This window comes from Oncorhynchus kisutch, linkage group LG17 (genome assembly GCF_002021735.2).
Source record: "Oncorhynchus kisutch isolate 150728-3 linkage group LG17, Okis_V2, whole genome shotgun sequence".
In the NCBI taxonomy this organism is placed as follows: Eukaryota; Metazoa; Chordata; class Actinopteri; order Salmoniformes; family Salmonidae; genus Oncorhynchus; species Oncorhynchus kisutch.
The window spans coordinates 11,268,937-11,293,831 of record NC_034190.2 but is presented as its reverse complement, the minus strand read 5'-3'; the positions used below and the strand labels follow the sequence as shown (position 1 = coordinate 11,293,831).

The 24,895-nt window shown below is 44.3% G+C and overlaps 1 protein-coding gene across 1 annotated transcript in view; it reads right to left on the bottom strand.

The window, feature by feature from the left end:
* LOC116354513 (CUB and sushi domain-containing protein 3-like) overlaps positions 1–24,895 on the bottom strand; it is a 492,885-nt gene that overhangs the window by 223,487 nt on the left and 244,503 nt on the right. Inside the window, 6 exon segments of the mRNA XM_031795095.1 lie at positions 15,165–15,281; positions 15,963–16,157; positions 16,496–16,683; positions 22,336–22,474; positions 23,163–23,354; positions 23,634–23,836. Of these exon segments, the coding sequence (XP_031650955.1) occupies positions 15,165–15,281; positions 15,963–16,157; positions 16,496–16,683; positions 22,336–22,474; positions 23,163–23,354; positions 23,634–23,836 (1,034 nt within the window).

Sequence of the window (24,895 nt, the reverse complement as noted above, 5' to 3'; positions counted from 1 at the left end):
GTACAGCTAGATATAACGTGGTAGATATGGAGGGAGGGAGGTACAGCTAGATATAACGTGGTAGATATGGAGGAAGGAGGTAGAGCTAGATATAACCTGGTAGATATGGAGGGAGTTATGGAGTGAGGGATGAAGTAGCCCATACCCTGCTAGGTATGGAGGGAGGAGCCTATACCCTGCTAGATATGGAGGGAGGAGCCTATACCCTGCTAGGGAGACACTCTACCACACAGATGTCTGGCCCACCACTGCGCAGGAAGACTAAGCAAGAAAAATAAAATAAGGTGAGGGAGAGAGTGAGAGAGTGAGGGACAGTAACTGATAGAGAGGACCCAGAGAGAGAGGGGGAGACAGATGGAGAGGGAGAGATAAAAAGAGAGGACCCAGAGAGAGAGGGGGAGACAGAGGGAGAGGGAGAGATAAAAAGAGAGTATCCAGAGAGAGAGAGGGAGACAGAGGGAGAGATAAAAAGAGAGGACCCAGAGAGAGAGGGGAGACAGAGGGAGAGATAAAAAGAGAGGACCCAGAGAGAGAGGGGGAGACAGAGGGAGAGATAAAAAGAGGGGACCCAGAGAGAGAGGGGGAGACAGAGGGAGAGATAAAAAGAGAGGACCCAGAGAGAGGGGGGAGACAGAGGGAGAGATAAAAAGAGAGGACCCAGAGAGAGAGGGGGGAGACAGAGGGAGAGATAAAAAGAGAGGACCCAGAGAGAGAGGGGGAGACAGAGGGAGAGATAAAAAGAGAGGACCCAGAGAGAGAGGGGGAGACAGAGGGATAGATAAAAAGAGAGGACCCAGAGAGAGAGGGGGAGACAGAGGGAGACATAAAAGAGAGGACCCAGAGAGAGAGGGGGAGACAGAGGGAGAGATAAAAAGAGAGTACCCAGAGAGAGAGGGGGAGACAGAGGGAGAGATAAAAAGAGAGGACCCAGAGAGAGAGGGGGAGACAGAGGGAGAGATAAAAGAGAGGACCCAGAGAGAGAGGGGAAGACAGAGGGAGAGATAAAAAGAGAGGACCCAGAGAGAGAGGGGGAGACAGAGGGAGAGATAAAAAGAGAGGACCCAGAGAGAGAGGGGGAGACAGAGGGAGAGATAAAAAGAGAGGACCCAGAGAGAGAGGGGGAGACAGAGGGAGAGATAAAAAGAGAGTATCCAGAGAGAGAGGGGGAGACAGAGGGAGAGATAAAAAGAGAGGACCCAGAGAGAGAGGGGGAGACAGAGGGAGAGATAAAAAGAGAGGACCCAGAGAGAGAGGGGGAGACAGAGGGAGACATAAAAAGAGAGTATCCAGAGAGAGAGGGGGAGACAGAGGGAGAGATAAAAAGAGAGGACCCAGAGAGAGAGGGGGAGACAGAGGGAGAGATAAAAAGAGAGGACCCAGAGAGAGAGGGAGACAGAGGGAGAGATAAAAAGAGAGGACCCAGAGAGAGAGGGGGAGACAGAGGGAGAGATAAAAAGAGAGTATCCAGAGAGAGAGGGGGAGACAGAGGGAGAGATAAAAAGAGAGGACCCAGAGAGAGAGGGGAGACAGAGGGAGAGATAAAAAGAGAGGACCCAGAGAGAGAGGGGGAGACAGAGGGAGAGATGAAAAGAGAGGACCCAGAGAGAGAGGGAGAGACAGAGGGAGAGATGAAAAGAGTGGACCCAGAGAGAGAGGGGGAGACAGAGGGAGAGATAAAAAGAGGGGACCCAGAGAGAGATACAGTATCACTACAGTATCATTCAGCTTGAGATGGAAAACCTGATAAACATCAGAGTTTGTTTTTGAATGTATGAGAGAGGAGAGAGATCTGGAGAAAAAGCTTTTCTCTTTTTTCTTAGCCATCTCACATCGAAACAAAGGTCAGCTACAATATAAGCACTGAGCCCAGCAAGCAACGAGGAGAAGCAAAACCACCCAATCCTTCCATCTCTCTCTATCTCTCTACAGTTTCCATTTGATTTAATTAAAATAGGCTTTATGCTCCACAGGTGCTCCACCAGCTGTTTTTATTTATTGAAATGTGCAAATATGTCCGTTTACCACTTTGGGTTGGTCTTAAAAAGGCTGAAGATGATGGCAGGCAGTTCATCAGTATAAAACATAACAGCAGTGGTAATAATGTGTGTGTGTCTGTGTGCGTGCGTGCGTGTGTGTTTTGCTGCCTGGCATTGTAGTCAAGCGTTATTAAAGGAGATTTAATTTCTTCCCGGTACGGAACCTCCTGTGTTAATGGTGTTTATGAGGTTCATTTAACTGTTAAAACGTATTACCTTTTAATGTTCGCATGAACAGAACCGGGAATTATGTTTTCATCTGATTGTCAAACAAATCACTTCAAAAAGTTGGTTACCTGCGCCCGTTCCTCCACTGTAAATAATTCCAGCATCTAGAACTCTGCACCCGAAATTTGATGAACAGAAAGAGATGTCTATTATAAAAACAGAAAGTGGCACACCTGTAGCCTAAATTGAATGATGCGCCTGCTGCTGTCCAAGCCTGTCGGTCCCAGCCAGTCATCTCTGCATCACATCATTTTGGAGCATATACCACCCGTTTTTAAGTCCGTTTGCTAACTTCTCATGCAGCTGACAGGCGGTAATGATAAATGATGCTGTAATAGCCTACAATTTCCTTGTCATCTTTGTTGGAATTATTGTGATAGGCTCATATTTTACCGGTACTCCTTACCGGCATTATTTATTTTGAAGGTGGTCCTTACCGGACAGTACCGGCTTACTTTCACCCCTGATTGCAGTCTTCTACTGTTGGTGGGAGTGTAAATGTCAATGTAGTATATACAGTTGAAGTCGGAAGTTAACATACATACACCTTAGCCAAATACATTTAAACTTGTTTTTTCACAATTCCTGACATTTAATCCTAGTAAAGATTCCCTGTCTTAGGTCAGGTAGGATCACCACTTTATTTTAAGAATGTGAGATGTCAGAATAATAGTAGAGAGAATGATTTATTTCAGCTTTTATTTCTTTCATCACATTCCCAGTGGGTCAGAAGTTAACATGCACTCAATTAGTATTTGGTAGCATTGCCTTTAAATTGTTTAACTTGGGTCAAACATTTCGGGTAGCCTTCCACAAGCTTACCACAATAAATTGGGTGAATTTTGTCCCATTCCTCCTGACAGAGCTGGTGTAACTGAGTCAGGTTTGTAGGCCTCCTTGCTCGCACACGCTTTTTCAGTTCTGCCCACATATTTTCTATAGGATTGAGGTCAGAGCTTTGTGATGGCCACTCCAATACCTTGACTTTGTTGTCCTTCAGCCATTTTGCCACAACTTTGGAAGTATGCTTGGGGTCATTGTCCATTTGGAAGACTAATTTGCTACCAAGCTTTAACTTCCTGACTGATGTCTTGAGATGTTGCTTCAATATATCCACATAATTTTTATCCCTCATGATGCCATCTATTTTGTGAAGTGCACCAGTCTCTCCTGCAGCAAAGCACCCCCACAACATGATGCTGCCACCACCGTGCTTCACGGTTGGGATGGTGTTCTTCAGCTTGCAAGCCTCCCCCTTTTCCCTCCAAACATAACATTGTCATTATGGCCAAACATTTCTATTTTTGTTTCATCAGACCAGAGGACATTTCTCCAAAAAGTATGATCTTTGTACCCATGTGCAGTTGCAAACCGTAGTCTGGCTTTTTTATGGCGGTTTTGAAGCAGTGGCTTCTTCCTTGCTGAGCGTCCTTTCAGGTTATGTCGATATAGGAATCGTTTTACTGTGGATATAGATACTTTTGTACCTATTTCCTCTAGCATCTGGGATTGATTTGCACTTTTTGCACCAAAGTACGTTCATCTTTAGGAGACAGAACGCATCTCCTTCCTGAGCGGTATGACGGCTGTGTGGTCCCATGGTGTTTATACTTGCATCTGTTTGTACAGATGAAAGTGGTACCTTCAGGCATTTGGAAATTGCTCCCAAGGATGAACCAGACTTGTGGAGGTCTACAATGTTTTTTCTGAGTTTTTTTCTGATTTCTTCTGATTTTCCCATGATGTCAAGAGGCACTGGGTTTGAAGGTAGGCCTTGAAATACATCCACAGGTACACATCCAATTGACTCATATGATGTCAATTAGCCAGAATCATAATCTTCTAAAGTCATGACATCTTTTTCTGGAATTTTCCAAGCTGTTTAAAGGCACAGTCATCTTACTGTATGTAAACTTCTGACCCACTGGAATTGTGATACAGTGATTTATAAGTGAAATAATCTGTCTGTAAACAATTGTTGTAAAAATGACTTGTGTCATGCACAAAGTAGATGTCCTAACCGACTTGCCAAAACTATAGTTTGTTAACAAGAAATTTGTGGAGTGGTTGAAATACGAGTTTTAATGACTCCAACCTAAGTGTATGTGAACTTACGACTTCATCTGTATTATGCAACAACCTGGTTGTTTATTCACAGTTCTAAATCAAGTCAATTGACTTTAACCTCTACAAGATCATTGGGTCCCCCGTGGGATGATTGAGCTAACGTAGACTAATGTGATTAGCATGAGGTTGTAAGTAAAAATAACATTTACCAGGACATAGACATATCTGATAAGGGCAGAACGCTTAAATTCTTGTTAATCTAACTGCACTGTCCAATTTACAGTAGCTATTGCAGTGAAATAATACCATGCTGTTGTTTGAGGAGAGTGCACAGTTATGTACTTGAAAATGTATCAATGAACCAATTAGGCACATTTGGGAAGACTTAATACAACATTTTGAACAGAAATACAATGTTTCATTGGATCAGTCTACAATTTTGCACATGCACTTAATCCATCTAGTGGCCATTATCAAAATTGCACTTAATAATAATATATAATAATACATTATGGCCTTTCTTTTGCATTTCAAAGATGATGGATCTTTTTTTTTTTTTTTTACGCATGTTTTTTTTATTATCTTTTACCAGATCTTGTGTTTCTTTTCAAATGGTATCAAGAATATGTATATCCTTGCTTCAGGTCCTGAGCTTCAGGCAGTTAGACTTGGGTATGTAATTTTAGGTGAAATAACATTTTAAAAAGGGTCAGCTCGTTAAGAGACATCTAGAATAATGGCCATTTAGCTAGAATGACTGAATGAGTCAAATACAGTGGCTTCAGAAAGTATTCATACCCCTTGACTCCAAATGTTGTTGTTTCGCGCTGCTCTGGACTGGTTTGGTCTTGATAAATCAATGATATTATTCTTTTTTACTTAATCTCCATTTGGGCATTGGTTAGACAAGAATTAGAAAATTGCAGGGTGCAATGTTATGCTCTTAGTGTAACCTTTATGTAACTAGGCAAGTCAATGAAGAACAACATTTTATTTACGAGGACAGCCTACTCCTTCCTCGTGCCCTGCAGGGATTCTTTAGCTAAATAGCCCAGTACTGTACTGCCAAGCGTCATGTTGTACAGCACCATATTTTAGGTTCCAGCAAGTACCAGTCAAAAGTTTGGACACAACTACTCATTCCAGATTTTTTGTATATTTTTCCTATTTTCTACATTTTAGAATAATAGTGAAGACATCACAACTATGAAATAACACATGTGGAATCAGTTAAGAACAAATTCTTATTTACAAGAACAGCCTACTCCGTTCTCCCCAAAGGGATTTGAACCCCGGTCTCCCGCATGCCCCGCATTCAGTAGTACAGACATGGCCTGCTCTCCCTTATGTAAGGAATTAGTCACTTTCCCATGTTTACTAGACTGCACAGTAGCCTAATAAACAAATAAACACATTTTGTTAACTTCTTGGTGACAGGGGGCAGTATTTTCACATCCGGATGAAATGCATGCCCACATTCAATTGCCTGCTACTCATCCCCAGAAGATAAGATATGCATATTATTAGTAGATTTGGATAGAAAACACTCTGAAGTTTCTAAAACTGTTTGAATCATGCCTGTGAGTATAACAGAACTTATGTAGCAGGCGAAACCCTGAGGAAAAACCATTCAGATATTTTCTTTTGAGGTCACTCTCTTTTCAATGGGATTTCATTGGGAATCCAGATTTCTAAGGGACATTTTTGCAGTTCCTATCCCTTCCACTGGATGTCACCATTCTTAAGAAATTGGTTGAAGTTTTTCTTTTGTGTAATGAAGAAGTAGCCCTGTTCAAAACGAGGGTCACTTCAAGTGTACTGTTTGTGAGAGGCGCGTGACCAGAAAGGTAGCGTCAGTTTGTTTTCTTCCTGTATTGAACACAGATCATCCCGTCTAGAATTTTAATTATAATTTACTTTAAAAAATACCTAAAGTTGTATTACAACAGTAGTTTGAAATGTTTTGGCAAAGTTTACAGGTAACTTTTGAGATATTTTCTAGTGACGTTGCGCAAGTTGGAACCAGTGTTTTTCAGGATCAAACGAGCCAAATAAATGGGACATATTGGAGTGCCAACAGAAGAAGCTCGTCAAAGGTAAAGCATGATTTATAGTTTTATTTTCCATTCCATTTAAGGATAATGCAAGACGTTCCAAGGGTGACTTTTGATTTAGGGAGAGACGGTACTAGTTTTTGTGCTCCACAGATGTGGATCATGTTGCAGGGGAGGCTCAGGCTTGATTGCCTGTTGCCCTGTAGGGAATGTAAAACATTAGTGGGGAAGGATCTAAGTGAGGTAATTTAGTACTTTTAGTGTGTTTTGTATTGATGTGTGTGTTTGTATTGTGCAGGCTCATTTGAAAAAGAGTCTCAATATGACACCCTGTTAAAATATATATAAAAAATAAACTGTTATTGTTTTACACTGCACTGGAAAGCCTCGTTTCAACAACAATTAAAAGCCCATTTACGTCCCTGGAAACATGTAGACGCCCAGGGCAAGCCAATAGATGCTCTTTTAATTGTAACTTATTTAACAGTCGGAGATCATTAGTGGTGTGGCATGGGGGTTGTGAGTGGGTGGAGAGGAGAAGAGGAGGATCTCTCCATAGTGTTCACATGGTGTGCCTGGGGGAAGAGAGAGAGAGAGAGAGAGAGAGAGAGAGAAAGAGAGAGAGAGAGAGAGAGAGAGAAAGAGAGAGAGAGATGGGGGAGAGATAGAGAGAGCAAGATGGGAATAGAGAGATGGGGAGAGAAAGGGAGATATAGAGAAGATATAGAGAGAGAGATGGGGAGAAAGAGAGAGAGGTGGGCTTTCTTTCTCTGCTCTCTTTTCTTCTACAATATTCATCTTCTAGACCAAACCTGTCATTGCCTGAAATATTGCTGATATCATTCTTTGTGACAGAATAATGAAACAGGAAAAGGGGCATTCTTTAACAGTGGTGGCTCTAGGTCCGGGGGAATGAATGAATGGGTTAGTGGAGGACTCCCTATAACTGTGTGTGTGTGTGTGTGTGTACAAAGACAGTGCCGACAGAGAGAGTCGCCTCGCTTCGAGTCCTTAGGAAACTATGCAGTATTTAGTTTTTGTTATGTATTATTTCTTACCTTGTTACCCCAGGAAATCTTATGTCTTATTACATACAGCAGGGAAGAACTATTGGATATAAGAGCGACGTCAATTTACCAACATTACGACTAGGAATACGACTTTCCCAAAGTGGATCCTCTGTTTGGACCACCACCCAGGACAATGGATCTAATCCCAGAAGCCGACCCATAACAACTGCGTCACAGAAGGGGCAGACAGAGCGGCCTCCTTGTCAGGCTCCGGTGACGTGCACATTGCCCACCGTTCCTGAGTATATTACTCGCCAATGTCCAGTCTCTTGACAACAAGGTAGACGAAATTCAAGCAAGGGTTGCCTTCCAGAGGGGCATCAGAGATTGTAACATTCTCTGTTTCATGGAAACATGGCTCTCTCGGGATATGTTGTCGGAATCAGGTCAGCCACCGGGCTTCTCCATGCATCGTGCCGACAGAGTTAAACACCTCTCTGGGAAGAAGGGCTGGGTGTATGCTTCATGATTAACGACTCATGGTGTAATCCTAACAACAATCAAGTCCTTCTGCTCACCCGACCTAGAATTCCTCACAATCAAATGCCGGCCATATTACCTCCCAAGAGAATTCTCGTCAGTTAATGCCACAGCTGTGTACATTCCCCCTCAAGCAGACAACAAGACGGCCCTCAAGGAACTTGGACTCTATGTAATAGACAGAAACTCAAGCAGGATGTACCAATGACTAGAACCATTCAACACTGGTCTGACAAATCGCTTCAAGATTGTTTTGATCACGCGGACTGGGATATGTTCCGGTCAGCCTCATAGAACAACATTGATCTATATTCTGACTCGGTGAGTGAGTTTATAAGGAAGTACATTGCAGATGTTGTCTCCACTGTGACTATTAAAACCTACCATAACCTGAAACCGTGGTTGGATGGCTGCCTTAACACAAAACTGAAAGCGCGAACCACCACATTTAACCATGGAAAGAGGTCTTGGACTATGGCTGATAATAAACAGTGTAGTTATTCCTTCCGATTGGCAATCAAACAAGCGAAATGCCGCTACAGGGACAAACTGGAGTCGCAATTCAATGGCTCAGACACGAGACGTATGTGGCAGGGTCTACATGAAATCACGGACTACAAAAAGAAAACCAGCCACGTCTCGGACACCGACATCACTCTTCCAGACAAACTAAACACATTCTTTGCCTGCTTTGAGGATAATACAGTCCCACCATCGTGGCCCGCTAACAAGGACTGCCCTTCCCTCCTTCTCCTTGGCCGACGTGAGTAAAACATTTAAACGTGTTAACGTGTTAAAGATAACTGAACTAAATGACTACCGCCCCGTAGCACTCACTTCTGTCATCATGAAGTGCTTTGAGAGACTAGTCAAGGATCATATCACCTCCACCTTACCGGCCACCCTAGACCCACTTCAGTTTTCATACCACACCAACAGGTCCACAGACGATGCAATCGCCATCACACTGCACACTGCCCTATCCCATCTGGATAAGAGGAATATCTATGTAAGAATGCTGTTCATTGAGTACAGCTCAGCACCATAGTACACTCCAAGCTCATCATCAAGCTGGAGGCCCTGGGTTTCAATCCCGCCCTGTGCAATTGGGTCCTGGACTTTGACGCCCCCCAGGTGGTGAAGGTAGGAAACAACATCTCCACTTTGATGACCCCACAAGGGTGCATTCTCAGCCCCCTCCTGTACTCCCTGTTCACTCACGACTGCGTGGCCATTCATGCCACCAACTCAATCATCAAGTTTGATGACACAACAGTAGTGGGCTTGATTACCAACAGCGACGATATAGCCTACAGGGAGAAGGTGAGGGCCCTCGGAGCATGGTGTCAGGAAAACAACCTCCCACTCAACGTCAACAAAACAAGGACGATGATCGTGGACTTCAGAGGGAGCACCCCCCTATCCACATTGTCGTGTCTTTACTATCATTAAATTGAAGACTTTGTTTTTATCATAGATTCTCTGTAATTAGTATTGCGCGATCAAACTGATTAATCATGTAACTGTAATTAACTAGGAAGTCGGGGCACCAAGGAAAATATTCAGTTTACAAAGTTATAATTTCCCAATATAACCTTTCAAATATTTTATATCTGATCAATTAGTCTTCGAATGAATGAATTATTTACGTTACCTCACGTTAGTCTCATTCCAAACGTCGTAAATTGTTGGTTATTTGAACGAACCCAGTCTTCACTATGAGTCATCCATACATCAATTGTCTTAAATCATTTATTTATTACTAACTAAACAATCACAGACATGCATAAACAAACAAACAAAGTAAATATGGTTACAAGAAATGACAGGGGAATGTGCCCTAGTGGGCTAAACCGGCATCGCGGCTTGTTGTAGGAATGTGCCCCTAGTGGGCTAAACCGGCATCGCGGCTTGTTGTAGGAATGTGCCCTAGTGGGCTAAACCGGCATCGCGGCTTGTTGTAGGAATGTGCCCTAGTGGGCTAAACCGGCATCGCGGCTTGTTGTAGGAATGTGCCCTAGTGGGCTAAACGGCTTGTTGTACAAAAGGGAAGTGGGGGGTCGACTACAGAGACTACTAAGTCACTACAGAGTTAATAATTATAACAATTGAAATGCTAATCCTTTACACATGAACGCTCACTCATTTGGGAACAATTGCAATCAATATATACAGTATATTTATGCTCAGTGTGTTGTCTTGATCTTTGTTGAAAAGTTTGTTTCTGTTGGAGAGTTTTCCTTCTCTCTCTCTCTCTCTCTCTCTCTCTCTCTCTCTCTCTCTCTCTCTCTCTCTCTCTCTCTCTCTCTCTCTCTCTCTCTCTCTCTCTCTCTCTCTCTTTCTCTCTCTCTCTCTCTCTCTCTTTCTTTCTCTCTCTCTCTCTCTCTCTCTTTCTTTCTCTCTCTCTCTCTCTCTCTCTCTCTCTCTCCCACTTTCTTTCTTTCTCTCTCTCTCTCTCTCTCTCTCTCTCTCTCTCTCTCTCTCTCTCTCTCTCTCTCTCTCTCTCTCTCTCTCTCTCTCTCTCTAGACTAGTAATTAATATCAAAGACTTAGTTTAGTTCATTTAGTTCAACTCAAAAGGGAATTGGAGTTTCCTTCATTAAACAGTCCAAAATCACATTACACAATTGTACAAACTGTATCATCCGCAACAGCGCCTCTTCAACCTCAGGAGGCTAAATAAATGTGGCTTGTCACCCAAAACCCTAACAAACTTTTACTGGCTGTATCACAGCCTGCACCGCCCTCAACCGCAAGGCTCTCCAGAGGGTGGTGGGGTCTGCACAACGCATCACCGGGGGCAAACGACCTGCCCTCCATGACACCTACAGCACCCGATGTTACAGGAAGGCCAAAAAGATAATCAAGGACATCAACCACCCGAGCCACTGCCTGTTCACACCACTACTATCCAGAATGCGAGGTCAGTACAGGTGCATCAAAGCTGGGACCGAGTGACTGAAAAACAGCTTCTATCTCAAGACTGTCAGACTGCTAAACAGCCATCACTAACTCAGAGAGGCAGCTGCCTACATTTAGACCCAATCACTGGACACTTAAATAAATGGATCACTAGTAACTTTAAACAAAACCACGTTAAATAATGCCACTTTAATAATGTTTACATATATTACATTACTCATATCATATGTAAATACCACATTTTATACCATCTATTGCACCTTGCCAGTGCCGCTCGTCCATCGCTCATCCATATAATTATATGTGCATATAATCTTTCACCCTTTTAGATTTGTGTGTAGTTGTTGGTAGTTGTTGGGGATTGTTAGATTACTTGTTAGATATTACTGCACTGTCGGAACTAGAAGCACAATAATTTCTCTACACTCAGACGACTAAGCTGGTTGCAAATGACTTTATTATTACAACCAGTTTACTGGTGTGAAGTGACAAATCTGCCCCTCTACCGTTTGTATTGAGCCACATGTGCCAAAGACCTTGTCAAATCTGTATGTGTGTGTTCTACTCTCTTGTCCCTTGCTAATGATGTTCTACCAGTGATTATGTCCAGAATGCAATGCTCACACTGATCAATCAAAACGAATGGCAGATAATGACGAGGCTCACAAAATAAATTGTATAAAGATTATTGTTTATGTTTATAACGATGACACCTATTACCTTCAAATGGAAATCCAATAAAATCACTGAATCAAGGCTCCCTGTTAGCTCCCTGTCATTAGACAGCAAAGCAAAACCTCCCAGTTTGGTGAACCAACTTCTCCATCTCCCATCTATTTCTGGCTCTATTGATCTATTGATCTATTAATCTTGTCTAGGTGAATGTCATTTGTGTTTCGGGAAAGAGAAGCTTTACAGTAGTCTGTTAGGTCTAACCCAAAGCTACTGCAGAATACAAGGTATGAACCCCCGAGCTACCTGCGGGGAAATCTCCAGAGTGTTACCGGCTTCAATATCCTGCATACTACCTATTGCCATTGCACCCTTGAGAAAGGCACTTTACCCCTGAGTGCACCAGCTCCTTTGATGCTCCCAGCCTGTGATGTACAGATGAAGTCTGTACAGTGTTTACATACACTTAGGTTGGAGTCATTAAAACTCGTTTTTCAACCACTCCACACATTTCTTGTTAACAAACTACAGTTTTGGCAAGTCGGTTAGGACATCTACTTTGTGCACGACGCAAGTCATTTTTACAACAATTGTTTACAGACAGATTATTTCACGTATAATTCACTGTATCACAGTTCCAGTGTGTCAGAAGTTTACATACACTAAGTTGATGGTGTTTTTAAACAGCTTGGAAAATGACAGAAAATGATGTCATGACGTTAGAAGCTTCTGATAAGCTAATTAACATCCTTTGAGTCAATTGGAGGTGTACCTGTGGATGTATTTCAAGGACTACCTTCAAACTCAGTGCCTCTTTGCTTGACATCATGGGAAAATCTAAAGAAATCAGCCAAGTCCTCAGATTTTTTTTTGTTCAATTTCTAGATGACTGAAGGTACCACATTCATTTGTACAAACAATGGTGTGCAAGTATAAACACCATGAGACCACGCAGCCATCGTACCGCTCAGGAAGGAGATTTACTTTGGTGCGAAAAGTGCAAATCAATTCAGGTACAAAAGTATCTACATCCACAGCAAAACGGGTCCTATATCGACATAGCCTGAAAGGCTCTCAACAAGGAAGAAGCCACTGCTCCACAACCGCCATAAAAAATACAGATTACGGTTTGCAACTGCACATGGTGACAAAAATTGTACTTTTTGGAGAAATGTCCTCTGGTCTGATGAAACAAAAATAGAACTGTTTGGCCAAAATGACCATCGTTATGTTTGGAGGAAAAAGGGGGAGGCTTGCAATCCGAAGAACACCATCCCAACCGTGAAGCACGGTGGTGGCAGCATCATGTTGTGGGGGTGCTTTGCTGCAGGAGAGACTGGTGCACTTCACAAAATAGATGGCATTATGAGAAATGAAAATTTAACCAAGTTAAAGCTTGGTCGCAAATGGGTCTTCCAAATGGACAATGACTCCAAGCATACTTCCAAAGTTGTGGCAAAAGGGCTTAAGGACAACAAAGTGAATGTATTGGAGTCATTTACACCAGCTCTGTCAGGAGGAATGGGCCAAAATTCCCCCAACTTATTGTGGGAAGTTTGTGGAAGGCCAAGTTAAACATTTTAAAGGCAATGCTACCAAATACTAATTGAGTGTATGTACACTTCTGACCCACTGGGAATGTGATGAAATGAATAAAAGCTGAAATAAATCATTCTCTCTACTATTATTCTGACATTTCACATTCTTAAAATAAAGTGATGATCCTAACTGACCTAAAACAGGGAATTTTTACTAGTATTAAATGTCAGGAATTGTGAAAAACTGAGTTTAAACGTATTTGGCTAAGGTGAACGTAAACTTACAACGTCATCTGTATGTGTTGTGTCAGGCTGGGTACTGTGGCAGCAAAATTTATATTTTATTACATCTCTCATAAATGCTGGCAGATTTCAGATGACATTGTTTGTAGATACTTCTACCTTAAAACCCATAATGACGGAGATGTGCTAGCTAGTTTATTTCAGACAACGCTTCCATATTTTAATGTAGCAAATAATGTATGTTAGGGTACATTCTGTCAAACATTCCTTCACATTATTTAGTCTTAATCATATCATATTGAGATTGATATTTATTACATTATAACTATACTGTGTGGGTATCATAAGACATACACGCGGGCACGCGCACGAACACACACTGGCATGCACACACGAAACACACACACACACACACACTGTATGTGTGTGTTTAGAAGGGCTGTCAAGGAGTCAATCCCCTCTGAGCAAATCCACACTAGGCTTTTTGTATCCGGCTTTAGAGAACAAATGCACTCCTTTTAAATAGATATCTCTGGGTTTGAGAGAGCAGTGTTGTGAACTCAGAGTTAGAGGACTGACAGGACTGGGTCATACAGAGGGATAGAAATGAGGAGTAATCTTCACACCAATCCTTCCCATTGCCCCCCCACTGTGTGAGCAAAACTGAGTAACCGGAGTTAAATGTGTATTGTGTTTGGCATACATAATCAGCTATTTTATATAAAATAAATTAAAAAGAAACTAATGGTGGTAGAGCTTATAATAGTCCCCATGAGTTAACTGGATAAAATATTGACCGGGGCCCATAGACTGTACAATGTAAGGAATATGGTGCCATTTGTAGATCTGTCCAAGGTACCACCCCTCAGAGACAGCCCAATGGTTGCTGTCCAGGGTGCTGAAATGTATAGAGTCAATTTTCTCCGGCCCCGCTGACATACTTTGTGGGGGGATATTTCAAGGGGTCATAAAATTCTAAATCAAATAGCTAAATGATCCTTGCTATGACCTTCTTAAAACAATTCCACATAGCTCAATAGAAACCCATCCCCAGGCTTAGACAGGGCTTGGACTGGAGAGGGTTAATTGGAGCACAATTTACTTTTCCACTACCAATGTTCACATATTGATTGAGGAAGGCAGTGTGAATCAAGTGCAAGAAAGAAATGTAACACTGAGATATAACAGGCTAGAATGCTGAAACAGGTCAAGTTTGACCAATCGGATCAGTTCTGAAAAATATCTGATGTGAAAAGATATGATATGATTGGTCAAAAGATCAATTAGTGGAAAAAAATATCAGAATTGGGCTGCCTGTGTAAAAGCAGCCATTTATATCTCACCCTCCTGCGAGACAAGTCCTTATGCCATCAAAACACTTTTAAAGCCTTGCGTGGCAGAAAATCGATGGCTCGTTGCTTAGTTACAGGTGAGCAGTACTTTGCTGTGTCTGAACCCACACAACTTTCAGCGAATCCTAATAAAGCACCTGCCCGGAAGACTTTCCTGTAGCTACCCATGGGGGACTAATACTGATGAATGAATGAAATTGGATAAAGAACTCTAAAATATTTATACAGCAGAGGTCTGTGTTCAAATACTCCTATACCGTCAAATTGTAGCCTAATATCAAGATGAAAAGGTACAATTTTCCAAAAGAGCCGATGGATATGTTGAATTATTTCAACATTCGTATTTCGCTTAAAAAAATGCATCAAAGAAGACTGTGCTATTGTAGTTTTAATTAAGTATATCGCCAAACAAAACTTGCACCACATCAATTCATACCACATTGAGCTTATTTCACACCACAAGTCTCTCTAACAAAAGTGTGAGTTTATACGGTGTCCTTACCGAACTCTCGTGGCACGGAGATGGAGTACACACAGCTGTGTCCTGAGGTGTAGTTGCGGGGGAAGTTAGGAGACAGCACCGTGCCCTCTGACCCTGTGGAACGACTCCCACACGGTGCTGGAGGAAACAAACAGACACACAGAGCAGAGCTCAACACCTGCTTTGACCTTCGGAGGGAACATGTGACCCATTTATTCAATACATTGGCCAAGCGACATCTGCCCAGAAAAGACCAGGATGGAACACACATAAAGATAACACAAACAGCTTAGCAGTCTAGTCGTACGGTTATCTTCTGTGTGCTTGCATGTGTGCTGTAAGCCATATTGATTGTTTTAGACTGGCTACTAAATCCAATCCTTGGATTCTTTATTTCCTTCCTTCCTTCCTTCCTTCCTTCCTTCCTTCCTTCCTTCCTTCCTTCCTTCCTTCCTTCCTTCCTTCCTTCCTTCCTTCCTTCCTTCCTTCCTTCCTTCCTTCCTTCCTTCCTTCCTTCCTTCCTTATTTCCTTCCTTCCTTATTTCCTTCCTTCCTTATTTCCTTCCTTCCTTCTTTCTTTCCTTCCCACATTTGTATTGGATCCCCTCCCCTGGCTCAGTAAATATACTAACAGATATATTTAACATTGTGGTTGCCCACTGATATTTTACATTTACATTTTAGTAATTTAAGTAGACACACTTATCCTATTTTATTTTTGTGATAGTACACAGCTATGTCCATATCTATAGCTTCAACAGTTAAATAAAGGTTCATAAATAATAAATAATAAAACAGGTACGATGGTATACTCCAAACCTTGACAGCTGGGTAGAACCCTGTTCCAGCCGGGCCTGCCGTCGTCCCCCATGATACAGGTGAGAGTGGAATAGCCCTGGAGAACGTAGCCCGGCTCGCAGTAGAATGTCACGGTGGACCCCAGCTTGTAGTCGCTGCCCAGCCTGGTCCCGTTCATCACACTGCCTGGGTCAAAGCAGGACTCACGCAGCTTGGCTAAAGAGGGGGTAGAAATACACATGAGGAATTACCTTCAACAGGAGACGCAGGCAGGTAACACAGACAGGGAGGGAGTTTCATGTTGATCAGAGTAAAGAAGAGTCTAACCAAACGCATCATTGAAATGCTAAAAACATCTACCCCTGCTGACAGTATAATCTAGAGATAGAAAGCATTTTGTATTCTCCTTCAACTCTGCATATGCAAAAATGTATAGTAAACAATGTATATTTCTGACTTTGGTAGAGTAACTAGACCTTACAGCTAAGAAGAAATCTCCCTCTATGAGAAAACTGAGAAATCTAAGAATCTAAGAGAGCATGACAGCGTCCTACCTTTGTATTCCAGATGGAAACCGGTGTAGCTGACGGAGCCGTCGCTGCGGAAGGCCAGGTGCATGGTGTTGGAGCTGCTCTCGATTCTCTCTGGAAGCTTGCTGTCCTGAAAGCTGCCAATCAGAGGGCTGTTGCTGTCTGGCCCATCGTAGATATACAGGAAGTCATAATTAGGCTCGATGCTGAAACTAGAGAAAGGGAGGGATAGAAAGAGAGAGGGGGAGTGAAAGAGAGAGCGAGAGAGAAAGAGAGCGAGATGGGGAGAGAGAAAGAGAGAGAGAGAAAGAGAGCGAGATGGGGAGAGAGAAAGATGTGAAGAGAGAGTGAGAGAGAGAGGGAGAGAAAGAACAGGGGGGTTGAGAGAGAGAGAGAATGAGGGGTTGAGAGAGAGAGTGAGAGAAAGAGGAGGGGAGGGGGGGTTGAGAGAGAGCGAGAAATCAGATTAAAGACTATAATCCAATTCAGTCAGATCATAAAATCTGGAGGAGGGTGATATTTGAGAAATTATCTCTGTCTCTGCTGAGCTGGGTTTCAATGCGTCTGTCTGTATGCAGTATACAGTAGTAGGGAGGAATTACACACTAGAAACAACTCTCTGGGGTCATGGCCTCTCCGACTGGCGGTCGAGGTGGGAGTTTAGCGACAACACTCAAAAGGCCCTGCGATTCACGTTGACACACAGTGGCAGATGCCTCAGATGCCAGCGTCTACCCAATGCCACAGACGCTAATGAATAGATTCCTCAAATCATCCGTAACCTCTCTCTATGGATCAGGGCTGGAGAGCTAGACAACACCATGATATCCCCCTTTAATAACGCTTGCTAGCGCTACATTCATTACCCTTATCGTTGCTGTGGGAGGACACTAACTATAAATACCCAGGGAGTGTAATTGCTTTGGTATAGTCAAAGATGAGGCACATATCCTTTTGAGCTGAGAACTCACCACAAAACAGAGACTATCAACTGCTCACTGCCATGCTCCGTATCTCTGAGAATGTGTGTGTGTGTGTGTGTGTGTGTGTGTGTGTGTGAAGATTAACATACACACATATTTCTGTATCAGGGAAGCTAATTTACATAAGAGAGATTGGGAGGTGTATTTTCTTATTTAAATATTTCTGAAAGAGTATGCTAAGTGATACGGTCACACTTCATTGAGCCTGTATCTAAAGGCTAAAGGCTCATTGTAAGATAATAGCAATCCAAACATGGGGGGAAAAACTCCTGCTCTACACCATATTAATAAAGTAATTACATTTTGATAACCATATGTGCTCCGATCTTTCTTCTTCTCTCGCTTAGCCTCTGGAGCCGTCACTCAACAAACAATTAGCTTGGTTACTAATTGAATATGTAGCAATGATAATACCCAATTTGGCAACAATGACAATGAAATCTACATTTTACCACATTGCCAATGCAACTGCAACTGGTCACTTTTTACAATATAATAATACTTTGCTGCAGATACAAATGGTGTCCCCCAGGGCTCGGTGCAAGGCCCCTTACTCCTTATCATGCCAACCCTGCCGATGCATTGGGTCCCTTTTTTTATTTTTTTTTACAACGTATTATTATTCAATTTTCTCTATTTCCATTGTGTTCATATTTCATGTCTTTTTGGGAGAGAATGGTGTCAGTAATGGAGTGTGTAATGGAAGTCTGCGAGACGGAACAGAAGAAAAGGCTTTTCACCCTGGTTGAGCTTCAGTAACACCGTCCCACTGCCAAAAAGCCACTATTCCACTGTGTTATTTACTCCCTTGTGTTGTGGGATAAGACCATTCAAATAAGAAGAGAGCAGAGCTCACTTTACACAAAAGACAAAAACTGTCTAACTGGTGGAGCCAAAATGGCTGCCCGATACTGGTCGCTTGAAAACTGCTGTGTCATCATCACTGCAGTGACTAGCTTTCAACTTGAATATAAAACACTACGCTTTTAATAGCAAGGCTAATGAATACAACAATACACACATACATTATCAGACAGTGTCATTTTGATTGTGACAAACAGGAAACAGTTAATTGGTCTACTTAGCATGTTGTTAACAAAAAGGAATGTCCCTTGCCGTGAGACCTACAGTACCAGTCAAAAGTTTGGACACACCTACTCATTCAAGAGTTTTTCTTTATTTTTACTACTTCTACATTGTAGAATAATAGTGAAAACATAAAAAATATGAAATAACTCATATGGAATCATGTACAAACCCCAAAAAAAGTGTTAAACATATCAAAATATGTTTTATTTTTGAGATTCTTCAAAGTAGCCACCCTTTGCCTTGATGACAGCTTCGCAGCCTCAACATTCCAACCCTAAGCAACAGCAGTGGCTGCAACTAAGGAGGTGGTACCGTTAACTCACTTTCTCTCTCTCTCTCTCTCTCTCCCACACACACACACACACACACACACACACACACACACACACACACACACACACACACACACACACACACACACACACACACACACACACACACACACACACACACACACACACACACAGCCCCCCCGATTAATATTCCACAGCCTCGTGTCTGGCACAGCACGGGCTGCCAAGGGACAGGTATGTATGTCACCCTTTTGATTCATGCAAGAGGAGAGGCAGAGGGAGGAACAGGAGGAGATAGAGGAGAGGCAGAGGGAGGAACAGGAGGAGATAGAGGAGAGGCAGAGGGAGGAACAGGAGGAGATAGAGGAGAGGCAAAGGGATGAACAGGAGGAGATAGAGGAGAGGCAGAGGGAGGAACAGGAGGAGCTAGCTAGCTGCTGGCAGAGGGAGGAACAGGAGGAGATAGCTAGCTGCTGGTAGGGGAGGGGCAGAGGAGCTAGCTAGCTGTTGGTAGGGGAGAGGCAGAGGGAGGAACAGGAGGAGCTAGCTAGCTGCTGGTAGAGGAGAGGCAGAGGGAGGAACAGGAGGAGATAGAGGAGAGGCAGAGGGAGGAACAGGAGGAGCTAGCTAGCTGCTGGCAGAGGGAGGAACAGGAGGAGATAGCTAGCTGCTGGTAGGGGAGGGGCAGAGGAGCTAGCTAGCTGTTGGTAGGGGAGAGGCAGAGGGAGGAACAGGAGGAGATAGCTAGCTGCTGGTAGGGGAGAGGCGGAGAGAAGAGAAGGAGAAGATAGCTAGATGTTGTAAGTACCGGAGAGGCGGAGAGAGGAGGAGTAGGAGGAGCTAACTAGCTGTTGGTAGAGGAGAGGCAGAGAGAAGAAGAGGGACAATATGAGATAGCTAGCTGCTGGTGGAGGAGAGGCAGACAGAGGAGCAGGGGGAGCTAGCTAGCTGCTGGTAGGGAGGAGGCAGAGAGAAGAGCAGGAGGAGCTAGCTGTTGGTAGGGGAGAGGCAGGAACAGGAGTATAAAGCTAGGTGCTGGTAGAGGAGAGGCGGAGGGAAGAGCAGGGGCAGGAGGAGCTAGCTAGCTGTTGGTAGGGGAGAGGCAGAGGGAGGAACAGGAGGAGCTAGCGGGCTGTTGGTAGGGGAGAGGCAGAGGGAGGAACAGGAGGAGCTAGCTAGCTGTTGGTAGGGGAGAGGCAGAGGGAGGAACAGGAGGAGCTAGCTAGCTGTTGGTAGGGGAGAGGCAGAGGGAGGAACAGGAGGAGCTAGCTAGCTGTTGGTAGGGGAGAGGCAGAGAGAGGAACAGGAGGAGCTAGCTAGCTGTTGGTAGGGGAGAGGCAGAGGGAGGAACAGGAGGAGCTAGCTAGCTGCTGGTAGAGGAGAGGCGGAGAGAGGGTGGAGCAGGGGCAGGTGGAGCTAACCAGCTGTTGGTAGGGGAGAGGCAGAGAGAAGAAGAGGGGCAAGATGAGATAGCTAGCTGCAGGTAGGGGAGAGGCAGAGAGAAGAGAAGGAGAAGCTAGCTAGCTGTTGTAAGTACGGGAGAGGCGGAGAGAGGAGGAGTAGGAGGAGCTAACTAGCTGTTGGTAGAGGAGAGGCAGAGAGAAGAAGAGGGGCAAGATGAGATAGCTAGCTGCTGGTGGAGGAGAGGCAGACGGAGGAGCAGGAGGAGCTAGCTAGCTGCTGGTAGGGGAGAGGCAGAGGGAGGAGCAGGAGGAGGAGGCTAGCTGTTGGTAGAGGAGAGGCAGACGGAGGAGCAGGAGGAGATAGCTAGCTCTTGGTAGGGGAGAGGCAGAGGGAGGAACAGGAGGAGATAGCTAGCTGTTGGTAGAGGAGAGACAGAGAGAAGAGCAAGAGGAGATAGCTAGCTGCTGGTGGAGGAGAGGCAGAGAGAAGAAGAGGGGCAAGATGAGATAGCTAGCTGCTGGTGGAGGAGAGGCAGACGGAGGAGCAGGAGGAGCTAGCTAGCTGCTGGTAGGGGAGAGGCAGAGGGAGGAGCAGGAGGAGGAGGCTAGCTGTTGGTAGAGGAGAGGCAGACGGAGGAGCAGGAGGAGATAGCTAGCTGTTGGTAGGGGAGAGGCAGAGGGAGGAACAGGAGGAGATAGCTAGCTGCTGGTAGAGGAGAGGCGGAGGGAGGAGCAGGGACAGGAGGAGATAGCTAGCTGCTGCTAGAGGAGAGGCAGAGAGAAGAAGAGGGGCAGGATGAGATAGCTAGCTGCTGGTAGAGGAGAGGCAGAGGGAGGAGCAGGAGGAGCTAGCTAGCTGCTGGTAGGGGAGAGGCAGAGAGAAGAGCAGGAGGAGGAGGCTAGCTGCTGGTAGGGGTGAGGCAGAGGGAGAAGCTTGCTAGCTGCTGGTAGAGGAGAGGCAGAGTGAGGAGCAGGAGGAGATAGCTAGCTGCTGGTAGGGGAGAGACAGAGAGAAGAGCAGGAGAAGCTAGCTGTTGGTAGGGTAGAGGCAGAGAGAGAAACAGGAGGAGTTAGCTAGCTGTTGGTAGAGGAGAGGCAGAGAGAGGAACAGGAGGAGTTAGCTAGCTGTTGGTAGGGGAGAGGCAGAGAGAGGAACAGGAGGAGTTAGCTAGCTGTTGGTAGGGGAGAGGCAGAGAGAGAAACAGGAGGAGTTAGCTAGCTGTTGGTAGAGGAGAGGCAGAGAGAGGAACAGGAGGAGTTAGCTAGCTGTTGGTAGAGGAGAGGCAGAGGGAGGAACAGGAGGAGTTAGCTAGCTGTTGGTAGAGGAGAGGCAGAGAGAGGAACAGGAGGAGCTAGCTAGCTGTTGGTAGGGGAGAGGCAGAGGGAGGAACAGGAGGAGTTAGCTAGCTGTTGGTAGAGGAGAGGCAGAGAGAGAAACAGGAGGAGTTAGCTAGCTGTTGGTAGAGGAGAGGCAGAGGGCGGTCTCATTTCACAACTTTAAGTTAGAGGTTTAACTTAGAGGCCTTTACAGCAGCAGCAGCGGTAACATCTGTCAGCTTTACGTCACACTGTGTACCCTACCGGCAGTAAAACTTAACCCTGTGTTGACCTTTGACCTCTGTCTGTTGGGGACAGCCCTTGCGGCCGCCAAAGGTGAAATGAAAAATGGACGCAATTAACGGGACTATTTAGGTGTGAAACACAAGTTCTTCCTTTTGACTTCCATTAAGTGTCTGCATCAGTCAACGTTGGCTGGGACGTCTTGATACAGCACCTTAACGTGGGGAGCTGAGGAAGGCCAACTATGGGTTCATTACTGACAAAGTGAGCATGGAAGTCCAGCTGGGGTAGCTAATTACCCGCCTAAGACATGAACTGCATCTTAATATAACAGTGATAACGGTCAGCAGTTACCGTTGTATAATCACCTCACGCCCCTTGGTCGTGACAAAATGCCTATTAATGTCCACCTTGGTGGCGGTGTTGAGTGTGTGGGTGTGTGTATGTGTATGTATGTGTGTGTGTGTGTGTGCATGCAGTGGAACTGATAGGGAGAGTAGGCCTTAATCACTTTGGAGGAAACTAGCACCTATTACCTGACAAAGGCCAGCGATAGAACATAGTCCGAGTTGACAGCTATTAGCCAATCACAGTCCTTGCTGTGGGGATAGGGGTGGGGGAAGTTGGGAGACAGGATGAAGCCGTTGGATCCAGTCAAGTTTCCTCCACAGGGGGCTGAAAGAGAAGAAGAGAAGTGAGAAAAGGTAACATGTACTTGTCTGACTCTGACACTCATGAACTGTCTCTGTTATGTACCACAGGGAAAACTGCATGTCATTCTGTGGAGATATACTGGTGTTTGGGGCTGCAAACTGCAGAATTCCGGTAACGTTCCTAAAATGACCAAGTTCTCCGAAAATCCTGGTTGAAAGATTCCCGGAATCACAAGGGAATACCTGGGAAATCCTCCAGACAGGATTCCCGGAAAACCTGGGAATGTTTGGGAAAGTTAACAGAATGTTTAAACCATAACAGTAACTGATGTAGTTCGTTTTGACAGATCAGACGTTATAAAGCCACATTAAAACAAGACACCCGTGATCAGGAGTTGACAAGAATCCTTGAGGTTTCGTTATAAGCACACTATCTCTGAAAAGTGAGAGAGATCTTGGGATCTGCTTCCAATAATTTGATCTTCATTTAATGTTTTGCCTTGTTCAAAACGGTTGGAGAGCGATGACAGTCAATCATCTCTAGAGCTCAAGTGCTACTTGACGCCAGCAGGTTCTGGCAACACTCAGGGATCTTAATTCAATATGTTAATTAGCAGGCTAGGAGGCTGGGGATGAGTAGCATGGTCTGAGTCCCTGTTAGTACTCACCTTAATACACCCCCTGGCTCTACCGGTAATTAAAGTACTCACCTATGCAGACAGGAGGGCTGGGCTGCCAGTAGTAGCGGTTCTCCACCTGTATACAGGTAATCTTCATCTCTCCCTGGAGCTCGTACCCAGGGTCACAGAGAAAGGTGACAGTGTCACCCGGCTCTCGTCCGTCCCCGTTACGACTGCCGTTCATGGGGACCCCCGGGTCTCTGCAGGCGGTGGCCACTGAACCTGTCAGGCACAACACAGGGAGGGAATCAAATCTATGCAGGGGCTTTATGCAATCACTTTGAATATTACATACATAGACATTCATAACACCTTTATGTTGACATGACATATAATGAATGTTGCAGTATCTTTCATAACGACCTTCATAACACATAACCAACAATGTCTCTGAGCCCAATAACATTTCAGAGAATAACCCAAAGCTGTACACTCTACCAGACTTCATTGCTTTTGAAGATATACACTTCAAAGGCTTTTCACAAACAGTAAACTACTCACTTGAGAATTCGATGGCGAATCCGGACTTGCTGATGTAAAAGTCGGTCTCGAACTGGATGGTAACCAGGTTGAGGGTGCTGTGTATCCCCTCGGGAAGCAGAGAGCCAGACACCTCCCTCAGGGACATCTCATTCTCAGGAGGACCGTCCCACACCTTCAGGATGTCATGTGACGCCTCGGTGTCGAAGGCCAGGAACTGCAGACTGAGGGACGAGGAGGAATAAAATTGTCATTTAGGTTTGGATGCAAAATGCCAGTTCTTGGTAACTAAATTCTATTTTTGTTTTCATAAATCCTGGTTGGAAGATTCCTGGAATCAGGAAAATACCTCCCACCAGGATTACTGCAAAACCCAGGAATTTGGAGAAAGTTGGTGGAATTTTGCAACCCAAGACTGCAATAAATTACTTGCAATAAATCACAGAATAACAGAGTAATAATGGTAGATGATAATGGAAGGAACTTGAGAAATTTGCCCAAAAGCAGAGTTTGTCGGAGATCATTTGTGGATGACCTTTGCTCCTCACAGGGAAAAGGGGTTTAAATCAAGTAAAATCACTGAATCTCTATATACAAACACACACAGTTTGTTCTACATTGATATTGGTACAGTATTGGTACTGCATTAGTAGTGGTACTACATTGATATTGGTACAGTATTGGTACTGAATTGATATTGGTACAGCATGGCAAATTTAAGGGTATGCGTTTATTTCTTCTGGTTTTTCTCCTTTTTTTATGCAAGCACTCAGCTGAAGGCCAAAGTCCGTTAATCTTTTACATGGAAACTAGATACAACACAACATAAAGTCCTGTTGTGATGCCAGACCGAGGTTCCTGGCTAGGTATAATGATGCTTTAGAGAGAGAAAAAAAGGAGCAATAAGTCAGAAAACTAGGCCAATAATTGGTGCTCGTGGTCATAACACTCCTTCCATTCAGCAGACAGTGCTGATCATGACATCAGTGGCAGGAAATCAAGTCATGAATAAAAATATGATTTCAAACGAGGTGCGCCACTGGGAGTTGGAACAGAACAAATTGTTTGCCTCCAAGGTGACACGGTTCCGGCTCTATACAATACTAATAATTGAATGTATGATTGAGCATTTGAGGCTCATTAGACTGCCTAGACCTGGGCTCTCAGACTGAAAACAAAGAGGGACCTGGCATCTATAGACTATACCGGAGAGAGCACAGAGGTACCCCTGTCACACCACTGAGCTGAGCCCAACAGAGCCAAGCTGATCTGATTGCGTTGGC